At 54.6% G+C, this 25,221-nt stretch overlaps 1 protein-coding gene and 1 pseudogene across 2 annotated transcripts; both read right to left on the bottom strand.

Moving 5' to 3' along the window:
• Positions 1–12,367: 12,367 nt before the first annotated feature.
• Positions 12,368–12,486, bottom strand: LOC118603225 (annotated as a pseudogene).
• A 2,005-nt stretch (positions 12,487–14,491) lies between these two features.
• Positions 14,492–24,889, bottom strand: RPS6KA4 (ribosomal protein S6 kinase A4). Of its 2 annotated transcripts, none has more exons than XM_016118607.2 (17): positions 24,740–24,889; positions 24,566–24,637; positions 23,685–23,903; positions 23,447–23,562; positions 22,765–22,872; positions 22,476–22,556; positions 22,290–22,393; positions 22,047–22,197; positions 19,553–19,717; positions 17,739–17,867; positions 17,456–17,589; positions 17,275–17,368; positions 16,705–16,878; positions 16,428–16,622; positions 15,947–16,106; positions 15,611–15,774; positions 14,492–15,350 (listed from the first exon to the last, which is right to left on the bottom strand). In XM_016118607.2, the coding sequence occupies exons 1-17, from the start codon at positions 24,792–24,794 to the stop codon at positions 15,177–15,179; spliced, it is 2,295 nt and encodes a 764-aa protein (XP_015974093.1). In that variant the 5' UTR covers positions 24,795–24,889; the 3' UTR covers positions 14,492–15,176. The 2 variants fall into 2 exon arrangements, with proteins under 2 accessions (XP_015974093.1, XP_015974094.1); XM_016118608.2 differs by having other exon boundaries at positions 24,612–24,637; positions 24,740–24,875.
• Positions 24,890–25,221: the final 332 nt, after the last annotated feature.

Here is a 25,221-nt window from a genome sequence, read left to right as displayed (position 1 = left end):
GTAGTATGTGTCAGAATGTTCTTCCTTTTTAATACTGAGTAATATTCTGTTGAGTGTATGTACCACATTTTGTTTATCCATTCGTCTGTTGGTGGACGTCCGGACTGCTTTCACATGCTGACTACTGCGCATAGCCAAACATGGCTGAACAAATATCTCTTCGAGACCCTAATTTCAATTCCTTTGGGTGTATAACCCGAAGTGGAATTCCGGGATCATGTGATAATTCTGTGTTTACCTTTTCGAGAAACCGCTAAACCATTTCCACAGTGGCCGCTTCATTTTACATTCACATCTGCAGCGCACAAGAGTTCCAATTTCTCCACATCGTTGCTAACAGGAGGTTTAAAAAAGAGAGAGAGAGAAAAAAAAAAAAGGCATCCTAACGTGTGTGAAGTGGTATCTAATTGTGGTTTCGATTTGCATTTTCCTAATGATTAGTGATATTTAGCATCTTTTCATGTGCTTATTAGCCGTTCATACATCTTCGGAGAAATGTCTGTTCAAGTCCTTTGCCCAGTTGTATGTGTTTTTGTTGTCGTTGTTGTCGCTGAGTTGTAGAAATTCTTTATACATTCTGGATATTACCCCCCTGTCAGATACATGGTTTGCAAATATTTTCTTCCGGTCTGTGAATTGCCTTTTCCCTCTTCATGGTGCCCTTTGATGCACGAAAGTTTTTAATTTCAACGTAGCCAACGGCTCCATTTTTTTCTCTTGTTGTCTGTGCTTTTGACGTGACAACCAAGAAATCGTTGCCCAATCCGATGGCACGTAGCTTCCCTCCTATGCTTCCTTCTAAGGATCTTATAGTTTTCGCTCTTTTGTTCAAGCGTTTGATCCATTTAGAGTTCATTTTCGTATATGGTATAAGGTAAGGATCCCACTTCATTCTTTTGCATGTAAATAATTAGTTTTCCCTGCATGACTCGTTGAACAGAACTGTTTTCTAAACAAAAGCGATGTTTACAGTTCTTACAGAGCGATGAGCCAAAATGACTACTACATAAACACGCACAAGTGATCCGTAAAATTCAAACGGCTCTCAGTTAACACAAAGGACGATGCTGTTTTGCTAAAACTCGCGTGGCCCACCACTCAGGGGCAGTGCACCAGGCGGTTGTCCCGCCACGGTTCTTCATGTCAGCTGCGGCCTGAACACAGCTCGGGTCTGTCCCTGTGAGCTGGGGCATGTGAGATTCCAATGTGCTCACAGACACGGGGAGCATGAAGCCACACGCCACGTGCCTGCACACGTGCTCGTGCAGCTGGGCCGGAACCGGCCCGTTGAGGTTACTGTTGACATGAAAACCCCACCTAAGAGCTCTTGTAAAGCACTCGGTGAATCTTGAAAATACGCCTGAGGACCCCAGGGAGTCCACGAACCCAAGGTTAGACACCCTGAGGGAGGCAGATGTAGCCCGAAGGCCTTCCAGAACAGGCAAGTTTGGAACTGGCGTTTCTAAGGAGTTAAAGGGTTCAGCTTACAGATGTAAACAGTTGGCTTTACAGAGAGCAGAGTTTCATCTCTGCAGATTATGCTTAAGACAAATGTGTCTGTCTTTCCTAAACCTAGATTCCTGGGCTAACCTCAAGCAGGCTGTTAGTTTGCCTGCCAAGCAGATCTCAGTGCCCCAGCTGGGGCCCCGCCCCTCTCCCCAACAGCTCCTTCCTACCTTTGCCACTGCCATACAGCCTACCTTTCCCCGTCACCTCCCTCTCAACCTTCGTCCTTGCTTCCTTTTTCACTGTGAACGTCCTCACCCCCAGCCAGCACAACCGACCTCCTAGGCCTTCTCTCCTGATCCTTAGAGGATCCGTCCTGGCCGCTATCCCAGCCACCCCTCCACTCCACTGCCGGAACCCTCCCCACTCTCTGGGGCTCAAGGACATCCTTCCGATATGGCTCCCCCTCCTCCTGCATCATAAAATCTTTCTTCTCTGCTCAAGCATCGCCATCGGCTCTGCATTCTCCTGCATTCTCACTCCCCTTTCAAACACCGTCTTATTTCTGTCTTTCCCTTCGCAGGAAAAAACTCTTAAAGCCCCTGTGAAGAGCAGTCTCTATCCTCTTCTACTTTCGCTCGCATTCTCTCGGAACCCCACTCCAGGCAGGTTTACAAGCAAAACCGCCCTTGTCGAAGTCACCTGGCTCCTCCACTAACAAGCAAGTCGATTGTTAGCCCCGTGCACTCCACCGCCGGCAGCATCCGACATGGCCGCTCGCTGTCTCCTTCCCGAGACACTCCCGCTGCCAGGCCTCCCGTCGCTGCTCACTCGGCTTTCCTTCTCCTCCATTCCTCACAGCCCAGCCTGTTGTGTAGGTGCGCCCAGCACTCCTTGCACCTTGTGGGTTTAAATGTCACCACAAGCCGACGACGTCTAAGTTTACACTTCAGCCCAGGCCTCCCTCTGCCCCCCTGACTCTCAGCCAACCGCCAGCTCTAGGTCTCCACTGGCAGGGTTGGAGGGGAGGGGCCGGTCGAACAGGTACAACACACTTGACGTGACACACTGAGTGCCTCTGCCGCCTCTGCCACCTCTGCCACCACCCCCCCACCCCACGCCGCATTCGTTGACAATTCCATCCTCCGGTTACTCAGGCCAAACACTCGACAAGCACATGGAAAGATGCTCGAACAGCATTAGTCATCGGGGAAATGCCAATCAAGACCACAGTAAGATTTCCCTTAACGCATCCACTAGGGTGGCTATCATTAAAAAAAAAAAAGAAACAAAAAGCAGACAACGACGAGTGTTGACAAGGATGTGGAGAAAGTGGGACTCCCGTGACAGGGCTGGTGGGGAGGGAAGGGTTCTGCCCGTGTAGAAAACGGCTGGACAGTGCTTTATAACGTGAAGTGTAGAATTACCACACGAGCCATCAATTCCACTCACAGGTGTATTCCAAGGGAAAGGAAAACGTACGGCACACAAACGCTTGTGAAAGAATGTCCGCAGCGGAATTATTCGTCATAGCCAAACAGTGGAAACAACCCGAAATGTCCATCGACTAATGAGTGGATAGACAAAGTGTGGTATATCCATACAACGGAACATTATTCAGCCATGAAGAGGAATGACGTACTGACATGTGCTACGACCTAGATAAACCTTGCAAACATTCTGCTACGTGAAACCACTTACTTGTACACTTTAAAAGGGTGTCTTTTATGGCACGTGAATTAGATCTCATTTAGAAAATGGTACTTGTTAAGAAAAAATCGGAGATACCGCCACTAGTCACGCGGAGCTCCACAAAGGAGCTGAGGCAGCTAGGAAGCTTCTTTTCGGCCTTGAGGTGGGATCTCCAAATGAGACTTACCAGGAGGTCCTGTGCTCTGGGAGTTATTTTAATAAAACTCTAATCCCCATCTGGTGCCTCCTGTAATGTCTACACTGGTCAGAAGGCGGAGGCAGCAAGAAAGAGACGAATGAATGGGGGAGTGGCAAGAGATCGGTCCGTCAAGGAAGGGAGACAGATAGCGTAGTTGGCTTGCTCACCCTCCTTGTCTCCCACTTTAAGAGCCTGCAAAGCTAAATATTGGCATTCCCAGACTCCCTTGCAGCTAGGGTGGCCTTGTGACCCAACTGGAGGGAGCATGATGCATAGAGGTCCACAGGAGATGTCTGAGAAAGCCTTTGCTTTCTTGGTCCAAGAGCCATCTGGGGTAATATAAAGGGTCCGGTCGCTGAGCAATCACTGGAGGCAGAGTGCTTGAGCCCCAGCGGACTCGGCATTAACCCAATCATTGCTGGGTAGTAGAGACATGGGTGTGTGGCCCCTGGGAGGGCTAGGGAAGAAAAGCAGCACAAGGGGCAGCAGCTCTTTACCAGCCGGTCAGGGCTGTTTCGATATTGCGGCAAGCTGGGGGTGCTTGCCGAATCTCTGCTTCTTCTATTGCTGGCCTTCCCCTCTTCCTCTTGCCCCAAACACGTTCATGGCTAGAGCTGCAGCCACATCTTAGTGATCTTTCAAAGTGGGTGGGGATGACTCTCGCCTTTCGTCCTGGACAACTCGGTGCCATTACGAAGACAGAGATGGTCGGGAGGGGTGGGGCGAGGGGGCTGGCGGAGATGCTGATTCTGTTTCAGGCAAGATGAGGTGGAGGTGTCTGTGGGACATCCTGAGGAAAGTGTCCAGTAGGAAGGTGCATGCCCAGGTTGAAGCCCATTTATAGGGACTGGGCGGGACCTGCAGACGGAGGTGGCATCAGCGTCAAGGTAATGCTGAGTCCACGAGGATGCAGAAGGTTCCATCATCAGGCTGCAGAGAATGGAGCTCCCTGGATTTCTGCTCGCTTGACAGGCCCCACCCTGCAGAGAGACTCAAGAGATGAGCGCAGGGTTTGAGAGTCCCCCAGCACTATAGAGGCTCCACTTGGGAAATGGCCCCCAAAAGGAAATCAGGAACCAGATCGAGGATGGAATTTCCAAGACCTGCCTGAGATTCGGGACCCTCTGTCCCTTCTCCATCATCCGATAACTTGGAAAAACCACACAGAAGCAAAATTCTGGGATAACCGTCTCTCTCCCAAAAAGGAATCAAGAAGTGGGACTGTGACAACTGCTTTAAAAGGACAGGCCAGTCTCCCAGGCTTGTAGGGGAAGCACAAGATGGGGTGCACATAGGCCCTGGGCTCCAACAGCCCTGGCTTGAGCCCCAGCCCTCACCGATACTCGAGAGACCAAATCTCCCTGTCCTCAGTTTTCTCGTCTGTAAATGGGGGTTCTGTGAGACTCACCACAGGCTTAAAGAAGACGACACTGTGAGGCGCTGCACACAGTAGGTCCCCTTACTGCTTTCTGCCAGGAGGTTACTGTGAGTTTCCCAGATGGTGTCACGTGAAGAAAGGTATGTAGGAACTTCCTGCCCTGAAGAGTCTGTTTAGCCACTGCCCACCTGTGGGCCTTCACCAAGAATGCCGACCCCTATTCTCCTCCTCAGGCTTCCAAAGTCGACTTCTGAGCCATTGTGGCTTCCCTTCTTAATGTCCCAGCAAGGCGGGCCTCTCTGGGCAAAATGCTGCCATCGCCAGATGGGGCTTGTGCCGAATCGGCTCCCCTGCAGATGAATGACTTGGCCCTTTAACTCGTAAATCACCTCCGTGACCAGCCTGGCCAGTTTCCAAGAGAATGTCCAGCCTCAGAGTGGGCCACATTGAGTGCAGTTTCCCAAACGACATTCTAGGGAACGCTGGCGTTTCACAGGGGTTCCTGGGCACAAGGCTGATAATGCAGGACTTCTCAGAGCCTTTAATATACTACTGTAACACTTGATAAGAGGTGACAAAATCGACAGCTTATTACAAGTGAGGCAGTTCCCTGCTACTTTCCAGCTGAGGACACTGAGGTCCCACCTCCTGCTGGGACAGTGGGGAGCCAGCCTGTTCGCGCCACACTGGGACTCTCCATGGCACAGGATTTCTAAGGCGTCTGAGCCAAAACGCCAATCTGGGATGCAAAGCGGCTGAGCCTCTGCCTCCTCCCTGGGGGATGTCCCTCTCCTGGACACCCCCTCAGCTCCAATGAGGTCAGCGAGGCACAGAGCCCCAGGCTCCCAGGTGGCCCATCAACATTCTCTCTTCCCCCAGCCAAGTCCATGCTCCCAGCCTTGCCCTGACCCCTGTAGGACACGGAGAAGCCCTCCGGCAGCACCCACCAAAGCTGGTAAATGAAGGAGGACCTTGGAAGCCCCAACGACGTCCACAGACCTGCTCGTGGCACCTGACGACAGGCCGGGCTTGTGGAAGGGGCACAGCCCCCTGCGACCTATCAGCTCTCTGCATGTCCCTTTTGCCAGAGCTCAGGGCTATATGCCAACCTGTGCCTACGTCCATCCCGCAGCCGGGCCGGACTCCCCTGGGAGCCCTGCCATTGCTGAGCCTGATCCCCCTCTGCCAGCCACACACATCAGCCCAGAGGGGACCTTTTGTTAGTTGACATAACGATGGGCAGATGACTTGGGGGCTGTCCATAGCTGGCGAAAGGAAGGGAATGTTCATTCCACGTGTCTCGGTGACTTAGGTCAGAGTGTGATCTAGAACGCGCTTGAATTGTGGAGGGACAGAGTGGACACTTGCAAGAAAATCGGGAGTTTTTAAGAAAGTGTAAGTGGGAGGGAGGGATGTTGAGTAAGCTGCATATATTAAATGAAATCACATGTTGACGGCACTTGGTCCTGGGCCAGGTTCAGAGCTGATGCTCATGTATCAGCTAGCACTTTTATTCCACTTAAATCAATATTTTGGCTAATTGACCCCCCTCTCCCTTTGGTGCTAATAGTTTGGAGGATGGTAGAACAACCTCTTTTTCCGCCAATTACTGGTCACATGGACATCAAGCAAGACCCCACCTTAGAGTCTCTACCCATAAAAGGAAGGTTAAAATCTCCCTCCACCTGACTCAGAAGGAAGAACATGCTTTATAAACTGCAGAAGTGCTGGCTGTTGCACTTCTGAGCCTGGCCGTGTGCTTTGCATTCTCATTATAAATATCAATTGGCAAAGGGCTTTTTCTTGGAATGGAATAGTTTGGCAAATGGTAATCTGGACAGAGCGGCTTAAACTGAGTTAGAAGGTTTTGCTTAAAAAAAAAAAAAAAAAAAAGCTGTGTATGCCTTTAAATCCATTTGGCGGAACTGCTGATTCAATAAGCAAATATTGAAGAGAGAATGAAAATTTGGCATGAGCTCTAAGACAGCGAAGAGGGCTGTGAACTTCCAGGGTGTTTATGGAGCGGTAGCTGAAGCCAGCTTTGCAAAAGGGGAAGTCTCACCAGGTAATAAGAAAGCTACACACTAGAAGCCAGCGCTGGATTTATGATGTTAATTAAGTCCATCAGATTCCCACTCCCTTTATCATTGCAGCTGCCTGGGGCTACAGATGAGGTCTTGTCCTCGTCCATGTCTAAGTTGCCAAGCTACCCAGCACCCAGCTGCGTACCCACAGGGCAGGGCCAGCTCAGCACCCTCTGGGGTATTATTGCACAGGTGCTCGGACGATCCCTGTCTTGCTCCCTGGCCCCCTCCTATCTGCGTTCCCTGCTTCTACTGACCCGCCCTTTAGGTAAGCAGGCCCTGCTCTCACGCTCACCCTCCACCCCACCCCAGGCCATCAGGGCTGCCTCTGCTGTCCCCAGGCTGCCAGTCCTAGAGAGTCAGGGTCCAGCTGGGGTTGGGGCAGAAATGGAAGGCTCTGTGCCCGCGTCATAGCTGTGTTGTCCCTTGTCACCCAGGCCTGGAAGGGACACTGCCTGAGCCCAGAGGCTCACCACGTCTCACAGAAACAGCTCTGTAGGTCTCAGGCAGAGCCCTCTCCCTCCCTCCACAGTTCTTGCCTCCCCTTCTTCTCCATGGGCACTTCTGCACCAAACGCTTGCATCCTCCTCATCCTACAAGATGAAACCACATGCGTGTCCATTCCTGCAAAGAGGACCCGGCCAACACGAGCCCTCGGGCCTGCAAACAGTGTCTCTGCCTCCCGTGATGGCCACCTCGGAGACACCCTACTATACTAAACACCTCTTCATTCGTGAATAAAGATGGGGAAAGTTGTACTTAAAATCTTTGGTATCAGTAAAGAATCGCACCTGGCGACAAGTGACAGAGAATTAGAATAACGGTGACTAGAACAAGACGGAGGTTACATTTTTGTCTTGTGTTGAGAAGTCTAGAGGCAGCCAGTTCAGGGTTAATAGAGCAGCCCCGCGGCCATGCCGTCCACAGTGACCCAGGTTCCTCTACCCCGCCTTCCTCCATCATTCACATGAGGGTTCCGTGGTTGAGGTCGCCTCGTGATCCAAAAATTGTGACTGCAGCTCCAGACATCCTATCCACATTCCAGGCAGTGGGAAGCAGAAAGGAGCAAGGGCAAAAGGGCGTGCCTCCCAGCTGAGTCAGCCTCCTTCCAAGCGCTTTCCCAGAAACCCCACCCAATAACTTCTGCTTCCATCTCGCTGGTCTCTTTCCGAAAGTCTAAGAAATGTGGTACGATAAAAAGCCCACTGACACACCCAACACTATAGGCTTTTTGTTGCTAAGGAAGACAGGGGTGTGGATATTGGGTAAGCAAATAGCAGCCTCAGACACACTGTCTTGAGAGCTAGACAAAAGTAAGGGAATAGAGGCCCACATTATTTTCTCACCTGGTTTCTTCTGGGAATGATACAAGTCCAGAAACAGCTTGTTCTACACCTGAGATGCCACACTGATGTGTGGTGCTCACCTTAACAAGTCTACTGTCACACGCAAATGCTAAGTAAATGTAAAGCACTACCTGACCAGTCTCGGCTGGTGGTCTACTAGGGCCTCAGGGTCTTTGTCTCCTGAGTGTTCAGAGCTGTTCCTCCTCATCCATCTTTTGTTCGTGTTGATTGCTTTTCTCCTTGAAACAATTTACTCTAAAACCCTGTTCCTAGTGCTTCTGGACCTCGCTCTTCACATTTCGGTACCAAGCTGTCGATCAGAAATGGAAAGCTGAGCTCTGATGAGGGACATCGTAATGTCCCATGATGTCTGGCACGCTTTATTTCCGCAAAGGCCGATGATACGTGTGCCTTTTTGAGCTGACATGTCTACCTCCAATAAAGAAAGCCCAGAGCTGGCATTAATGTGCTTTAGGCTCTACAAGTTGAGGCAAGAACCAGACCTTAGGTGCAAAGAAGGCTGAAACCAACAGCAGAGGAACGCAAATGACCACACCGCTGGTGGGGAGAAGCATCTTAAAGGTAAGAGAGAACTCCGAGCGGCGGAATAACACGGCGATGCAGAGCTTAGGGTCTGGAGTAGAGAGACCTGGGATCCAGGGCCAACACCTCTCGATATCATCATGTCACCTTGGGCAGTTTACCTCTCCGAGCTCGCTTTCCCCATGCATAAAATGGAACAATAACAGATGATAAGAATGCAGAAACTGTGCATGAAACCATCTATGGACAGCACTTGGCCCTGTGCCTGGCTGGCCTCTGCCGCAGGGCAAGTGCCCAATATCATTAGCAATTACTATTATTTGTCTAACAACAATAGTGATGATAATGATATCCAAAAAGTGTTTTTATCTTTCCACAGGCAACTAAAGACACTTCCTCTGGGGCAGGCTCCCTACCAAGCCTCGGGCTGGGGAGAAGCAAGATATGGAAGCCACCGAGAAGAAGCCTGACGAGCTGCAGAATCAGTACGCATCTGCGACTTCTTCCAGAGAGAAATGCCTGCCCTGCTGACCCGTCAGTGCCCGTCTGGGTTCAGGGGTCCAGAGGCCACATCTCCTTACTCCCTCTGTGTCCGGTGTCCTCCCCACAGCCTTCCTTGTGACGAGTTTGCGGGGAAATCTGTCACTTAGTTGGCCCTGCCAGGCATCCGTTGGCTCTCCGTGGACAGGTAAATAACTGGCAGAGGATCTGGGTGTGGCGGAGGGGCGTGGCAGACACCCCCTTGCCCCACAGAATACCCCTCTTCCAGTAAATGGCGATGGCCTGCATTTCCGGCAGAAACTGGTTTCTGAGCACTTGTGCCATGAAGCTGGATGTGGCCTTGCGGAAAATTCCGCCTTGCAGAAGGCATGGCCCGGGGAGCAGGAAAGTACCAGCACACCTGGCTTTGCCATTCTGCGGCTCTGGGACTGTAGGTAAGGCCCCTGCCCTCCGCGGGCCTCGGTCTCCCCCTCAGGAAAGTTCAGGGTGCTAGCGAAATATTGGCTCTAAACTGTACATCAGGGAAGCTTGTTACAAAGGCAAATTTCCAGACCCAAGCTCCGGAGATTCAGACTCAGCTGAACACAGAGGGCCCAGGCGCCCACTGAGCCCCTTCCCAGGCGCCCTGCGCCCTGACTGCCACTCGACCAGTGCTTTCAGGCATCCCAGAGTCTTATCTGAACATGACTGTCTCCCAGGCCCAGGGGCATCGAAGGGAGTATGGGGTCCAAGAGGGGAACAGGCAGGGGACAGGGCCCCCAAAGGCACTGGCCTGGTGGCTGCTGTGTGTGCCCACCCAGGCAAACCTGCTCTGCCCGGCTGGGTGCCGCCCACTCACCTTCCCCAACCCAGCGGGGCAGCTGCCGAATGGGGGTTGCTGGGAGATGCGCCTTATGGACACAGGTCTCCTTGCTCTTACCTTGGCCTCCTTGGCCCTCTTTCGAGGTTTTCCTCTGTCGCAGCTGAGAACTGGGCGAACCGGGCTCGGCACTGGGGCGGAGAGGCTCCCAGAGGCTGAGTTCTGACCACCTGTCTTCCCGCTCACCTGTGCGTCCTCAGGCAGGGGCATCCATCCCGCTCTGGGGCTGAGTCCCACAAGTCCCTGCGGTCACTAAGGTGCAGGTGGACCCCGGTCCTGGCCTGGAGAGCGGATAAACTGGAAAAACGAGGTTTTTGCCGCAAAGCTTCTACGCTGTGCTCTGGGCCCCCTCAGAGTGCTGGGGAGGAAATGCTCACACATTCGTGCGCACGCACACTCATACATGCGCACTCACTCTCATATACTCAAACACTCACGCAATACACATGCCCAGCTCACGCACACTCATATGCATTCCGTCTCACACACATCCTTACACAAATATGCTCACAAAACACACTCACATCTCTGCCGACACACTTGCACACATGCACATGCTCCCAGTGCACACACATCCTCACACTCACACGCATTCTCACACTCACATCCTCAGGCTCACACATTTACTCACACGCACACACATTCGTGTGCTCACACACACAAGGTTGTGTTTCCACCACCACCTGCTCCCAGGTGGTGTGTTTGTTCCCAAGCTGCTGCTTCCGTGGGGGGGGGGGGGCGGTGGCTGAGAGACAGACGGACTCACACTAAGTGGTGAGAATGGCCCCGCGGACTGCTGGGTAAGGGGGTTCGGAGGGCTGCACCAGGGAAGAGCACCCCCCCCCTTACCCAGACACGGGTCTCTTTCACAAGCATCCTGGGCTGGTCCAGATCCCCCCAGGTTCTCTAATTTTCCTTTTTTTAGATTTAAGCCGCCATTTGTGCACTCACAGCACCGGGCGCCTTGCCAGGGGCCCTGCCACACCTTCCGGCTCTCTGAGGTGGGTCCTGTTCTAACCCCACGTCACTCAAGAGGCAGCGGAGACCCAGGCCCGGTGGTTTGGTCCCAATCGCCCAGCTGGGAGGAACAGCACCGGGGACTGGACCTACTGCTGCTCGGCTCCCAATTCTGCCAGGCTCAGGTGTTCCCGGCCATGCTCTGCCCGCCCTCACCGCACCCCACTCCCTGGGGACTCCATGGGGTTCCCCTCCACCTTCTTCACACAAACACCCAGCCTATCCCAGCATGGAAGGAAGAGAGAGGGGGGCTTCCTCCCCATCGCCCTGCTCTTGGGCCACAGACACCCCCACCATCACAACCCAGCCAGACTCCAGGCGGGAGGAAGAAGGGCAGCTGGTGACCTCCAGGAGTTCTGCCAAGAAAAACGCAGGCGAGGGGGTGAGCAAGGACACACTTGGCTGGCGAGACACGTCATTTCATTTTCAAGGAGACAGCACATCTTGGATCTTGCCCATGCTGCTGCAAGTCGTATAAAAAGACAGGATCGTTTTGAAGGGCAATTCGATCATATCTATCACAGCCTTTAAAATGCGCACGCATGGGCATATCCTGTAGCCCATTAATTCTACTTCTAGGAAACATATCCTAAGGGAATATTTGGACAGATGAGCAAAGCTGGAGGCACAAGGATGTTCATTGCAGTGCTGTTTAAAATAACAAGGAATTGAAAGTAGCCCAAGTAGCCAAAAATAGAGAGCAGTCTAAACAAACCCCAATATACCCATACAATGAAATATTATGCAACCACGAAAAATATTTAATATCGTCATTGACGTACATATTCACAATCCATTTCTGAGTTTAAGACAGGCTATAATAAGCTTGGCCTCCTTGGCCCTCCTTCGAGGTTTTTACAAAATTTACATTTTGATGTCATTTCCATTAAACAAATCTCTGTCAATAAAGAAAAATCTGGACTTAAATGCATCAAAATGTTAACAGATTATCTATATAGAGTAATGCCACAGATGATTTTCAATTTTTTTTACTTTTCCTAAAATTAACATTCAATGAATGTGAATTTTCTCAGTTTTATATACATTTCATTAGATTGGTTTAACTACACATAAAATATGCCCGAAAGACTACACAAGAACTGGTGACATTAATACCTCTGGTGACAGAAAGTTGGTAGCTAAGGGTCAAGAGACATGGAAGAAATTTTTTCACTATGTACTCTTTTGTATCTTTTGAATTTTGTTTTATTTAGGTGAGGCAACCTTTGGTTGACCTCACAGATTGCAAGGACCTTGTCAGCTTATAATCCTTTATTTTTTAGTTAATTAATTTTTTTTTTACGCCTACAACACCTGGTCTTCCTGGGTGGTCTCCCATCCAAGCGCTAACCAGGCCCAACCCTGCTTAGCTTCCGAGATCAGACGGGATCGGGTTTGTTCAGGGTGGCCTGGCTGTAGACGCCTTTGAATTTTGAATCACATGAGTTTATATCTTTTCGCAAATATAAACTAAATCTAAATTTTGAAATGGAAAAATTTAAGAAGCATCTTTCGCATTTCGTGAACTCCGTTTTCGTGCAGGAATAAATGTGGAAGGAAACTGTTTACATCAGAGATAAATGAGGAGATAGGAGGAGGAGGAGATAAATGAGGAACAGAGCTGGAGTGCGCGATAAGGAGTGCTAAGGACTGCGGCAAACCAGAAAGCGAGGCCCCTGATTCTGCTCCAGCCAATTCGGCCATGCGGGGAGACTCGCCAGCCCTTTCGATTTCTCGGTAAGTCAAATATCCAGAATTTCATACGCATTTTCTCATTTTAAAACATGTGCTGCCTCCCCGCCAAAAAAAAAAAAAAAAAGAGTCTCCGTCAGCAATTTACAAGCAGCTAGTCTGTAATCCATATTATGTGTCTGTGGAATAGTCTCGTTGAGAGCCCCAGGAAGCATTAGGGAGGCGCAACTTGTCCAGAGTCAAGTGGAGGTTGCACAGGGCTAAGGCTAAAAGCCAGCACCCTCATTTCATTTCTAACAGAAGTTTGTTAACAGGGAGGTGAACGTTTACAGGGCTATTGGGCCATTTCGGGGGCTTTGGTATTTTAACAGAGCCAGAAGTCTGAGCCTGCTCCCCAAGGCCGTTCGAAGAGTAGAATTAGAAGCAGAAGGGAGAGTCCTCCCTGCTCCCGTGAAAGGGACAGCCCCATATAAAGCTGGGCTGGTCAGAGGCCAAACTCAAGGTGTAGAAGTGGCTGGGACTACAGATCCCCATCGCTTCCTCCCCAACCTGCAGTCTGAGGCCCTCTCCCCGCCCACTCTGCCGGTTCACACCCTGCCCAGCCTTCAGCCCAAGCCACATCTGTGTCTCCCTTAGGGCTTTCTGACCACACAGGGCAGAGGTGGATTCAACCCAGAGTTGGCTCATTCCTTCCAAGTCCAGACCCTTCCCACCCCACCATCCTTCGAGCTCTAGTTCCTTTATCCATGAAATGAAGCCAAGAATACCTCTTTTTTAGGGTGGTTGTGACTTATGTGGGATGAAGCCTCAGGAAATTGAAGATGAGAGACCACTTTTTAGCCATCAAATCGGCAAAGGTTTTACAATGATAAGACGCGGTGCTTGTGCGTATGTGAAGAAATGGGACATTTTCATATCCTGCTTCTGAGACTGCATGGTCAGTGCAATATTTATGAAGAAGGTTATTTAAAAGTATCTTTCAAAGTATATATCAAAGTCTGTAGGCAAAACTATAGTGACAGGACTTAGATGAGAGATTGCCCAGGGCTGGAGAGTAGTTTCTTTTGGGAGTGAAAAAAAAAAAAAAAAAACGGATTGCAGTGATGGCTGCACAAGTCTGAATATACTAAAAATCAGTGAACCGTACTCTTAAATGGATGAATAATATGGTATATGAATTATAGCTCAGTAAAGCTATTTTTAAATGCAGATTTATGTACGAACGTGTTGGTCTCAGCATCATCTATGGTAAAAACAAAGTTTTAAACAGTCCATCCCACTAGCCCCTGGAGCACCTGGCACCCATTTGGGGAGTCCTCCGTAGTGCAGCAACGCCAAGAAAACAGAATAAAAATCTGACTGGGGAGCTGGGTCCTGACTGTATGTTTGCGCCTGGATCAGGCCTTGGCGGAAGCTACCCCTGGACTGTGTAGTTATGGGAGCTTAAAATTCCTGTTCTGCTAAGGCCAAGTGTAGGTTAGGTTTTCTATTACTTACAGCCAAGAGAACTGTAAATGACATGTGGCCGAGCTGTCCAGATACAAACTCAAGATGGTTGTTTGGCCGTCCTGCTGCTCATGCTGAAAGCCAAGGACGAAGGATAGCGTCTTACCCAGAGGGTTTGCTGTGCTCCTCTCTGAGGCCCCAGGCCCCTCTGGCTGTTGGTTTGCCTGCCCCAAGACCTCTGTTCCCCGTTCCCCTCTGCCCCCCGCACACACACAGATGCCACAGACAGCACTGGGTGGATTTTTATTTTAATGTCAGCCCAGATGGGCTGAGGCAGTGATGGGAAGCCCAGCCCAGACCCCCAAGGCCCTGCCCCCAGCCAGGGGCAGCTATGCCAAAGGGGAAGGGTGGGTGAGAAGGGGACCTCCTCTTTTAGGGGGTCGCCTACCTCCTTCTTTAGCCCCAGTAGGGGAGAAGCAGGTGACATAAAGTGAGGCAGAAATGCTTCAGGGGGTCTCCCGGGGCCTCTCCCTGAACCCCCAAACACAGGTCTTTGGTGGATGCGATTGCACAGACAGTCCATAAAGTGACAGCTTGAGGGGTGCCCCCTCCCGAGAGAAGGGGTCAGAGGAGGGCAGGGGAGAGGTCCCAGTTTCTCCCTGTGGCAACTCAGTGCAGAGAAGGGGGGGAGGAGCCCTCCCCCACTGCAGCAGCTCCTTGGGGAGAAGCGCCTCTGCCAGACGAGGCAGTCTTGGCAGAGGGGGCCCCCACACCCCACTCCCCAGCAGGTCCCCTCCCTCCCTGCATCTCTAATTCTATCTGGTAAGACATAAAAAATTCTCTGCTTATAAAAATACTTCTGGCTCTGTCCGGGGTAGGGGGGGAAGGGCAATCCCCGGGGATGGGGAGACGCGATGATGCCGGAGGCCGGGTCACAGCCCCTGTGGGGGGAGGGGGGTCACAGTGGCAGGGGCTAGGAGGGGGGCAGCGGGCCGTTGGCTCGGCGGGCGGCTCCCTTGGCAGCAGGCGCGGGGGACACACGGCGGGAAGTGGCTGCGCTGCGCAGCTTCTGTTTCCGCCGCTTGGCCAGCGGAGCATTCTCCACGCTCTTCAGGAAAAAGCCCTCGCGCTTGCCCCGGTTGAACGCCTGGGAGAAAAAAGGGGATGAGTCCCCACCACCAGCAGCAGCTGGGCCTCGACCCTCGACTTCCAGATCCCAGCTTTGGCTCCCATCCCGGACCCTCCCTCACTCAAGGCCAACAGATCCTCGGCCTCTGGCCTCCAGCGTCCTGAAAAGTCAGAGCCCCGAGCCGCCAGAGGCCAAGACTCAGTTCACCTCTCGTTTCGGGGCTCTGAGGACATGGCCTCAGCTCTGTCCACGCCCCCCTCACATGCCCCGCCTCTCACCATGAAGGTGGCGTTGAGCCCGGAGCGCACAGCTGGCCCCGAGGACTCCAGCACGTCCGGCGTCCTAAGCGGGGGCGAGGAGCGTGCGCTGCCGTCCTGCAGCCACGAGCTGCCCCGCAGCCCCTCAAGCTTCAGCCGCTTGGCGGGGTCCACGGTCAGGAGCCCTGGAGGCGGGACGGGAAAGCATCGGGGCGCGTTCGTGTGTGGAGGCTGCCAGCCCACTCGCCTTCGGACCAGTCTCCTCACCAGGACACCTGACCCAGTGATGATCGCTGCTCCATCATGAGCCCAGTGCCTCCCCCTCCCGAAACAGGGCCTGTGACTCTGGCTCCGCACCTCGGACCAGCTCCTTGGCTTCCTCGGACACGCCCTGCCAGGCCTCCCCGTCGAGGGAGAAGCGCCCCTCGCGGATCTTGCACATGATCTCTGCCGCTTGGCTCTGCCCGCCTTGGCCAGAGGCCCCCTGGAAGGGGACCTGCCCCGACAGCATCATGTACTGGTGGGGTGAGGGCGGGGGGAGAAGATGGGGGGAAAAAGTGAGACAGGCCCAGCCTGGGGGCCAAGGGAGGCCTACCCCATCTCAGCCCACCCCTAGATTCAACCTCTCCATGAGGGCAACTCCTGAGGCTCACGAGCGATGACCCTGACCTCCAACCCAGAAGACCTGGATACCCCGACCGAACCTCAGACCGAACCCTGCCACCCCACCGAGATGACCCCTGGGCCCTCTCTGGCGCCCCTGTTGCCCCTCATCGGGAAAAACTCTGACCCCAGGCTCAGGCGACCCTGAATCCTCCAAGGGGACTCTGTCTCATACCAGAATGACGCCGAGACTCCAGAGGTCGCAGGACTCGTCGTAGCCCTGCTGCGCCAGCAGCTCAGGGGCCGCGTACTGCAGGGTGAAGCAGGGCGTCTGCATGGGCCCTGCGGGGCTCTGCGGGCGCAGCCGTGCGAACCCGAAGTCGATGATCTTCACCGGGGCTCCAGGCGTGTCGTCGGCATACAGGATGTTCTGTGAGGGCGGCAGGCGGCCGTCACGGACTGGCCCGCCGCGCCATGGCCCTCTCGCGCCGCCGCCAAGGCCGGGCTCCCACCTCGGGCTTGAGGTCGCGGTGCACCACGCCCGCCTCCTCGTGCATGAAGCTCACGGCGGACACGAGGCTGCGTAGGATCTGGCTCGCCTCGGACTCGCTGAAGTGCCGCTTCTTGCGGATGTGCTCCAGCAGCTCCCCGCCCCGCAGCAGCTCTAGGACTAGGTACGTGTGCAACTGCGGGCGGGTCGGCGGGCCACCGTCACCCACGTGACTGGGCCCGGCTGGGCTCCACCCACCAGCCAGGCCCCGCCCCCAGCCTCAGGCCCCGCCCATGTTCTATCCCTGACCTCAAGACCACCCCAAGAAGCACTCTCGGGCTCACACGGCCTTACAGGCCCCCGCCCCTTTGTCCACTTTAAATCCTAACCCCCTCCATGCTCTCCTTAAATTCCGTTCCCTTGTCCTTCCCTTCTGGTCCTCCGTCCCTACCACTTGCCCGGCCTCACAGGGCCCTTCAGACACCTCCCGTGGCGCCTTCAGACCCCACCACCCACCACCTGTCGGCCTCCCCTCCCTATGCCAGCAGCCTTTGCGGCCCAGCGTTCCACTCCAGCCCAAAAAAGGCGTCACCTGGTCGTGATGCACCTCATGCAGCTTCACCACGTTGGGGTGTGACTGGCACAGCCGCAGGGCTGCCACTTCCCGCTGCGTGTTCGCCTCCAGTCTGGGGGCGGGGCAGGAGGGGTCAGGATGGCCAACGTCCGGCCCCGCCCTCCCAGACCTTCCCTGCTGCGTGCCAGGCGCCGCCTACCTGCGGCTGAGGATCTTGACCGCAAACTCCAGGCCGCTCTGGCGCTGGCGGCAACGGCGACACACGGAGAAGCTGCCCTGGCCCAATGCGGGTTCCCGCAGGTCTAGCTCGTACTGCTGGAAGAAGGGCGAGTCCTGGGGGCGAAGGGGGCGCGTCAGATGTCCTACCTAGGAGCCTTGCGGCCGCGCCACGCCCCACCTCGGAGAGTCTCCAGACCTCACCGAGAGCCAGGTCCGGATTCCCTGGGCCCAGAACCCCGCCTCCCAAGTCAACTTCTCCTGACCTGCATCATGGCACTCCTGGCCACCGCTGCCCTGCCCGGTCGGTCTCCAGCGCCAGACACTTCCAGCACATCAGTCATCACCGCATTGTTGTGGTCAAACAGGATGGAGGGTGCCACGAAGGAATACCCCTGCGGAGGGCAGGGGGAGGCGGGTCAGGGGCGGACATGCATCTGGGAGCTGGAGGTGCAAGTGGAGTCCCCAGAAGGCCCGGGGCGCAGTGGGGGGTGTTTCCTGTGCATCCTGGTGCACGCGGGATGTGTGAACATTTCATTCCATCTTGTTCTGTGGTCACTTGGGGCCATGTTTGTTCCCTACCGGTCTGTGACCCCACCAGTCTTATCACAGTGACATGCCCCTCAAGTGCCAAGGGTATCACCTGGCACAATGTATCAGTTGCCCAGAAAGTGACTGGTACATGCATGAAAGGACTGTGCCCTGGCATCACGCTGCTTAGCTTATGAGAATTCAGCTACTGGGTGACAAAAAAATCTGTAATCCTTCCTTTCACATCAAACAAACTTTGACCTCCTCTGCAAGGGGGCTTCTGAGGAAATGTAAAGAGAAACCAAAGTTGATGCTTTGCCTTTCCAAAGGACTCATGTCCTGTTATTTCAGGGCAAGAGTTTCTCGAGGGTAATTTTATTAACAAGGTGTTATTTTTCTCCTAAAAATGTGGCCCCACTGTGTGCTAGCATGCAAGCTCCACTGGGTGGGATTTTTTGTCTGTTAGGTTCGTCGATATGTCCCCACTGCCCAGATCAGTGCCTGGCACATTGTGGGTGCGCAACACATATTTTTGAATCATGAAATGAATAAGTAAGAGTAATCATCAATTCACAAGAAAGAACTTTCTCAGGACTATGAAACAATGGGTCAAGAAACATTCAAGCACTGAGCTGTCACTTGTGAAAGCTTCACTGTGGGGACTGATCTATCCATACTTGGTACTGGTCTACTCTTATGGTATACTCATGGACCATATCCTACAGGCCAGGCCCCACGCTGGGCATAGGAACACAGAAATTAAACACACAGTCCCTGCCCTCTGGGAGCTTCAGACCAGGGGGGGCAAACTGACAAATGCTCAGAAGGACGTGCTGTCTGCTGAGGGCTAATGCACAAAGGGGAGAGCAGCCCAGAGCCACGGGAGCGGGGAGGACTTCACACAGGGCGGCCCTGGACCACAAGGCGTGAAAGATGAGTGAGAGCTGGCCAGGCGGGCTACTGTGGGGAAGGCCCTCTAAGTGGAGGCAAATGCATGTACAAAGCTACAGAGGTGTGTTCCGGAACCTCTGAGCAGTTCATTGCTGCTGAAGCCCCACCTGTGACGGGAGTGAGAGCCGAGTCTAAGGCGCAGAGCGGGGACCACGCCGTGCAGGGACTTGAATGCAGAGCAAAGGCATTTGGACTTGTCCATCCCAGCTTCTAAAACTGGGATGGAGGGGGTCTGTGCCCCCAAGAATATGATATGGTGTGCCAAGGGTCATGCATAAAATGGCATCTCTTCTTAAAGGTCTACTTAAGTAAATAATTTAAAACTATTTTTATATAGCCATAAGGAGATATGACGGAGTAGAATAGAAATTAACATGAAATTTATAGATAAACCATGAAGTTCAAAGGTATGTCCTGCCATGGTGGTCTCTATGACCAACGACCTCCAGGTACCTCATGGGTGGAGAGGTCTAGGGGGAGATACTGAGTCCTGATCAGAACACGAGATCTATGCAGTACCCATGGGTCGGCCAGGGCTGAGGCGGGCAGCAGCGTCCTACCTCCCCCACATCTGAGGGTTCCATGAGCCCTCACTCACCTGGAAGATGCGAGGGTCCCCAGATGGGGGGCTGCCAGGGGGTGAGTAGACAGGCTCCAGCCGAGTAAACTCCTCGGCAAAGTTGCCCACATCCAGCTCTGAGCGGATCTGGGGTCGGAATGGAGCCGGAATCTTCCTGGCAGCCAGAGCAGCCCAATCCAGGCCCTGGAAAAAAGAAATGAGAGATTAGGGGTCAGAGGGCAGGAAGTGGAAACCCCTCTTCGTTCAGGCCACTCTCACTGGGCAGCTCCTCAGCGCAGCAAGGGTCTGTCCTGCATCTGGGAGGAAGTGTTCTTCTTGCCTCCTCAGCTTCTATTTCCCGCCCTCTGCTAATAACAATCCCTGTATCCCTTGGAGAATCACTTTCCACCACATGCAGTCAATTCTGGGACTTTTCGTAGAATGGGACTGCAAAATAAATACCCTCCTCCTCCTACATTTAAGCCTTGGAGGGTGTGAGCCTAGAACTGCTGGAGATGCTCCCTCAGAGTCTAATGATGAAGCCCCTATGCAGAAAAGCAGAACCGAGAGACAAAGAAAGAGATTCCTAATGATACCAAGTCAGTACCTGGATGCAGCCTTGCCTGAAGTCAGCCCACTTTTCCCTGGATTTTTCACTTATGGGAGCTAAAACATGCCTTTTTGTATTTAAGCTCATGTGGCAAATCCCGTTCAATGCCTGCCCAACATCCATTATCTCTGTCTCCCTTAGTTCCATAGCCCCAGTTTTATTCTGGGAAATGATGTGCACAACTAAGACAGTATTTTACAACTTCCTTGGAGTGTGAGGTGACCAATAACTTGCAAGCAAGCAGATATTGTGAGGTAGGAATCTAAGAAAAGGTCCTCGAAGGGAGGGTGAAAAGCTGACAAGTGCCCTTTTGCCCTACCCCTCCTTCTTCCTCCTGCTTCCTGCCTGGACATCAGCCTAGATGGCAAGGGCTCCAGCAGTCATCTTGGACCATGAGGTAACCCTGAGGATGGAGGCTACATGCTAACAGTTAGAGGAGTGTTTTTGTTTGTTTGTTTGTTTGTTTGTTTTAAGTTCCTTGGATTCATGAAGACACCACAGCAGCCTCAGCCTGTCACCCACTGGACTTCTTTTATGTCAGAAAATAAATCATTCTCTACCTTCTTTACACTACTGTTCATTCTAACTCTGTTAGTAGCCAAACGCTATTACACATGGGTATCGCCATTCTGAGTTGGTCTTTTTTCACTTGCAGCTAAGAAGGCTGACTAGACTTAAAGGCCTCAGTTCTTAAAGTCCTCCATCAGGGACATCAGCATTGCTACCACCAAAGAGGCTTTCTCAAGAAAAGGGGAAATGAGGGGAACACCCCTTCTAAGTGTCAGGCCTTGAAGACCTTAGGGCCTCTCTGGTAAGAACACTTGCTCACCCTACTCTCTGCACCCAGGACCCAGCATGCACTTGGGGTGAGCTTGAGGAATTCACGTAAGGAAACTGACTCAGCCACTTCCCCCAAAAGGGGACATCTTCACCACGGAGACTTAGATTCCTGTCTGAGAAAGCAGCTCTGAGGGCCCTTCCAGGCATGTTCTTGCCGGGGAGATTCAAGGAGATGGCACTCGTAACAAGGTAACGGAGCGCCAACCCACAGTAAATGCCCATAAATGGGTGCTTTTGTTACAATGTCAAACAAGTGGCAAATGTGATGCCCACATGTAAAGAGAACACACAGCATTGAAGAGCATGGGCCTACAAGTCACCCAGACCCGGGTTTGAATGTGAGCTCCACTACTGCCGGGCTGAGCGACCTTGGACGAATTACTTCACCTCTCTGAATCTCGGTCTCCTCATCTGCAATGATAGAGATACTCAGAAGGGTTCTGAGGGCTACGTGAAATAATGAAAGCAAAGGGGCAACACCTGGTGAAGGTTCACTGTTACGGGGTCCTGCTAGGCAATGACGCTGGCTGCGCACAGCACCCAAGCCAGCAGGTCGCACAAGGACATGGAATTCGCTCTGCATTGCCCTCTAAACTGTGTGTGCCCTTGGCAAGGAAGCGAAACCCACATGGCTCCTTGACCATCCACGTGAGCTACAGGCACACGTACTGTACAGGGACAAAGAACAGAACACTTGGGTGGCTGCTAAGTGTGGCTTTTAGTACTGATTTGGGCTCACCAGAGACCTGGCATCTATTCCTAGCTCTATACATTTACTGTATGATCTTGGGCAGGTCACCTCCCTTCTCCAAACCTGTCCAACGAGAGGACTGACAAATCCAACCTCAAGTCCCTGCCAGCCCTGAGAGTCAATGAACCTAGAATTCTTTTCCCCAGGGAACACATCTTCCAAGTTTCAATAGAGATGAATGAGAAGATGAACCTGCATTCTTTATCTGGGGATTTTCCTAAATCAAGTAAAATGGGCCAGTCTGAGACCATTCCTTCCATGTCCCCCAACCCAGAGCAGCAGCCTGGCTTGGGTATGTGCAGAGAGGCGCGGGGGCGACTCAGGAGCCTCACCTGGAAAAACGGGTGGTTCTTGACTTCCTGTGCCCCCTGGGGCCCCGCGCCGAGCCGCTTCTTGGGGTCCTTGCAAAGCAGCCGCTGCAGCAGGTCCTGCGCCACAGGCCCAATCCGAGGGGGGAAGGGAGGGGAGCACTTCAGGATCCGTCTGGGAGGATTGGCGGGGCGTCAGGGGCAGCGAGCCCCCCCCCCAGCCCTGCCCAGGCCCCTCAGCTGCCCTCTGCATCCCGCCCTACTCACCGGGACACCTCTGCTTGCGTGTTCCGCTCACCCTCCAGCGTGAAGGGCGAGGCCCCCGTCAGCAGCTCGAAGAGCAGGATGCCCAGGCTCCACCAGTCCACAGCCTGCCAGGCCGAGCCAAGGTGAGGGCCTGCGGACAGCCCGGCCTCACCCCACCCACACCCCCACTCCCCCCTGTCAACCCACCTTGCCATGCCCTGACTTGCTGCGGATGATTTCGGGGGCCATGTACTCGATGGTGCCACAGAAGGAGAAGGTTCGCTCTTTCTGGGAGGGCAAGAGGACCCATTTTGGACACTTAGCAGCCCCCAAAGCTCAGAGCGGGGCTCCCTGGACTTGCAAGGGTTAAAGCAGTGGGAGCTTCCTGCAGGCAGGGCCTGGGGCTGTTGACCTCTACACCCCTGAGAAAGAAGGTGAGGGGAAGGAGATGGCTTGCATGGGGGTGGGCGCAGGCAGAGAGGTGGCCTTCACTCACTTCCTCTGTCAGGAACTCCTTGCTAAGCCCGAAGTCCGTGAGGACGATGTGGCCCTCGGAGTCGAGCAGCACGTTCTCCAGCTTCAGGTCTCGGTAGATGATGCCCAGCTGGCAGGAGCAAGGGGGGTACTGAGGACTCCTCCCCCCGCATCCCCAAATCCCGCAGCTTGTGTCCCTGTACCGGGTCACTGCGCAGAAGGGGACCCCCTGGGCATCTATCTACTGTGCAGGAGTGGGCATGGGGCGAGACGGAGCCATTGGATAGGAAAGGCCATTTAAGACGCAAAAGCAAGGAAGGAGGACCCCGCGGGGGGGGGGGCGGGGGCGGGGGAGCACGCCTCAAGGTCCCCGGGAGCAAAAAGCCTGTGCGAGGAGCCCCATTTCCACAAGGCTTTGAGAACCAACACATGAGGTGCCATTTGAGGAAGTTCAGTGAACGTGGCCCGAGGAGGCAGCCCCAAGTTCCCTGTGGGGAAAAAAGCCCCTTCGAGGGGATACGAGGGGAGGAGGCAACACTGAGCCCTTCCTTCCCGGAGGCCTGGGGAAGGGGCCCCATCTCCGCCCCGCCCCCAGAAGCCCCGAGAGAGTGCTGCGGCTGCCGCGGCTGCCGTGTTTCGAGGCCCCGCATAAGGCTCAGACCCCAGGCCCATGGCAACAGGCACGTGGCCAGGTTCTCACCCACCTTGTGCAGGTGTTCGAGAGCCAGCACGACCTCGCCCGCGTACACGCGCACCTCGGCCTCCTTGAAGTGCTGGCGCTGGTAGAGGTGGGTGAACATCTCCCCGCCGTTCACGTAGTCTGGGGGAACGGAGTGGAGGTTGGGGAGCAGTGCCCCCTCCGGGAGGCAGCATCCCCACACACACACACACACACACACCTGCCTCCATGGAGCCCCAGGGACGGCAGGCCCCGGCCCTTACCCAGGATGAGGTGCAGCTTGGCGTCGGTCTGGAAGGCGTAGTGCAGCGTGACCAGGAAGGGCGCCTGGCGCACCAGCTCCAGCACCGAGCGCTCGGTGCGCGTGTGCTCCTGGGTCTTGGCGCGCTGCACCAGCGCTGCCTTGCGCAGCACCTTCATGGCGTACAGCTTCCCCGAGTCGTGCCCGCCGGCCTTCCGCACCAGGAACACCTTCCCGTAGGCTGTGGGAGCAGCACGTGGGGAGAGGGTCGGGTGGGAGTGACGCCAGCCCGGGGCGGGGGGCTGTGCAGATTGGGAGAAGGAGCTGGGGCGAGAGGCGGCGGGTGGGCAAAAAAGCTTGGCAGAGCCTTCTGAGAGAAAGGTGTGCACAGCACCAGGGGGGTGTTGCTCAGCAAAACCGGGGAGGGGGCGTGCAAACCGGGCTGAGGGGCATGCAACTCTAGGCCTGCAGGGCGAGGTGGGGGCGGGGCGTGTGCAAACCTGTGGAAGATTAGACAGACTGGAGGAGGTGCAGATCCAAGGGAGGGAAGCAGAAGTGTGTGCGGGCTCGGGAGGGCTGACATGGGAGGGACGTGCAAACCGGAGCTGGGGAGTGTGCAGAGCGGGGGAGAGGGCGCTCAGAGCAGCACCAGCAGAGGAGCTGTGTGAATGGGACGGCTGCAAGCCCCCGGGGGTGTAAACGCGGAGGCCTCCAGCAGGGAGGATCGGCTCTGGGAATGGGCATGCAACCCTGGCAGGGCAGGGCGGAGCAGGCAAGGCAGGCTGTGCCGGGAAAGGGTGGGGGGCATTGCCGGTGGCCTGGCCCAGGCCCAGGCGGGTGTGCCAGCAGGAGGCCCAGGGCACCATGCCTGGGACATCTGCCCGGCAGGTGGGGGGTCCTCACCTCCCGTGCCCAGCACCTTGAGCAGCTCGAAGTTCTCCACGCTCACCTTCTCCTCATGCCCCGTCAGGTTGGCTGTAGGCACAGGGGGCGAATGAGCCCAGCTGTGCATGACCCCTCCCTGTGGCCGCCGCAGCCATCACCCCACCCCGCAGCCCCTGGCGGTCCCTGCCCTACCTTCCGTGATCCTCAGCTCCACAGCACAGCCCTCGTCTTCGTCCTCGTCCCCCATGGCGAGTGGGTCGCTGGGGCCCGCGGCTCGGCTCCGGGCGGCGCCGGTTACATGGCGGCTCCAACCGGGGCGGGAGCTTCCTGGTGCCGCCTCCGGGCCGACTCGGGCGCCAGCGCCGCCTCCTAGCTCCCCGCCCCGCGGCCTGAGTCAGGCGCTGGAACGTGACAGCGCTGGGCTGCGGGCGGGCGAGCCGGCAGGGGCGGCCCCTCTTCTGCTGGCGCACGGGGTGGGCATCAGGGCTGTGCGCTCCGCTCCGGCCAGCATGCGACCCTCCTGGAGACCTCGGAACGCCCCTTGGGAGCTATCGTGGGGTCCGCGGATAACCTGGAGTCCCAGCTGAGAGGACGCGCCCCCGCCAATCTGCCCTGAAATTTCTGCTGAAGCCAGTGGTGCTGGGACTCCCCCCCCCACACTTCTCCGCTGAGCC

Source organism: Rousettus aegyptiacus, unplaced genomic scaffold, assembly GCF_014176215.1.
Source record: "Rousettus aegyptiacus isolate mRouAeg1 unplaced genomic scaffold, mRouAeg1.p scaffold_m13_p_5, whole genome shotgun sequence".
Lineage (NCBI taxonomy): Eukaryota > Metazoa > Chordata > Mammalia > Chiroptera > Pteropodidae > Rousettus > Rousettus aegyptiacus.
Note: the sequence above shows the minus strand (reverse complement) of the source record. Positions and strands in the feature narration are given on the sequence as shown.

What these genes read in the sequence shown, in the direction of transcription:
- RPS6KA4 (XM_016118607.2), bottom strand. Translation starts at nt 24,794, where the DNA reads ATGGGGGACGAGGACGAAGACGAGGGCTGTGCTGTGGAGCTGAGGATC. An exon ending in CAAGCTGCACCTCATCCTGG is followed by an intron (nt 23,563 to 23,684) that starts GTAAGGGCCGGG and finishes CCGTTCCCCCAG; the next exon opens with ACTACGTGAACGGCGGGGAG. An exon ending in ACCGCGACCTCAAGCCCGAG is followed by an intron (nt 16,623 to 16,704) that starts GTGGGAGCCCGG and finishes CCGCCCTCACAG; the next exon opens with AACATCCTGTATGCCGACGA.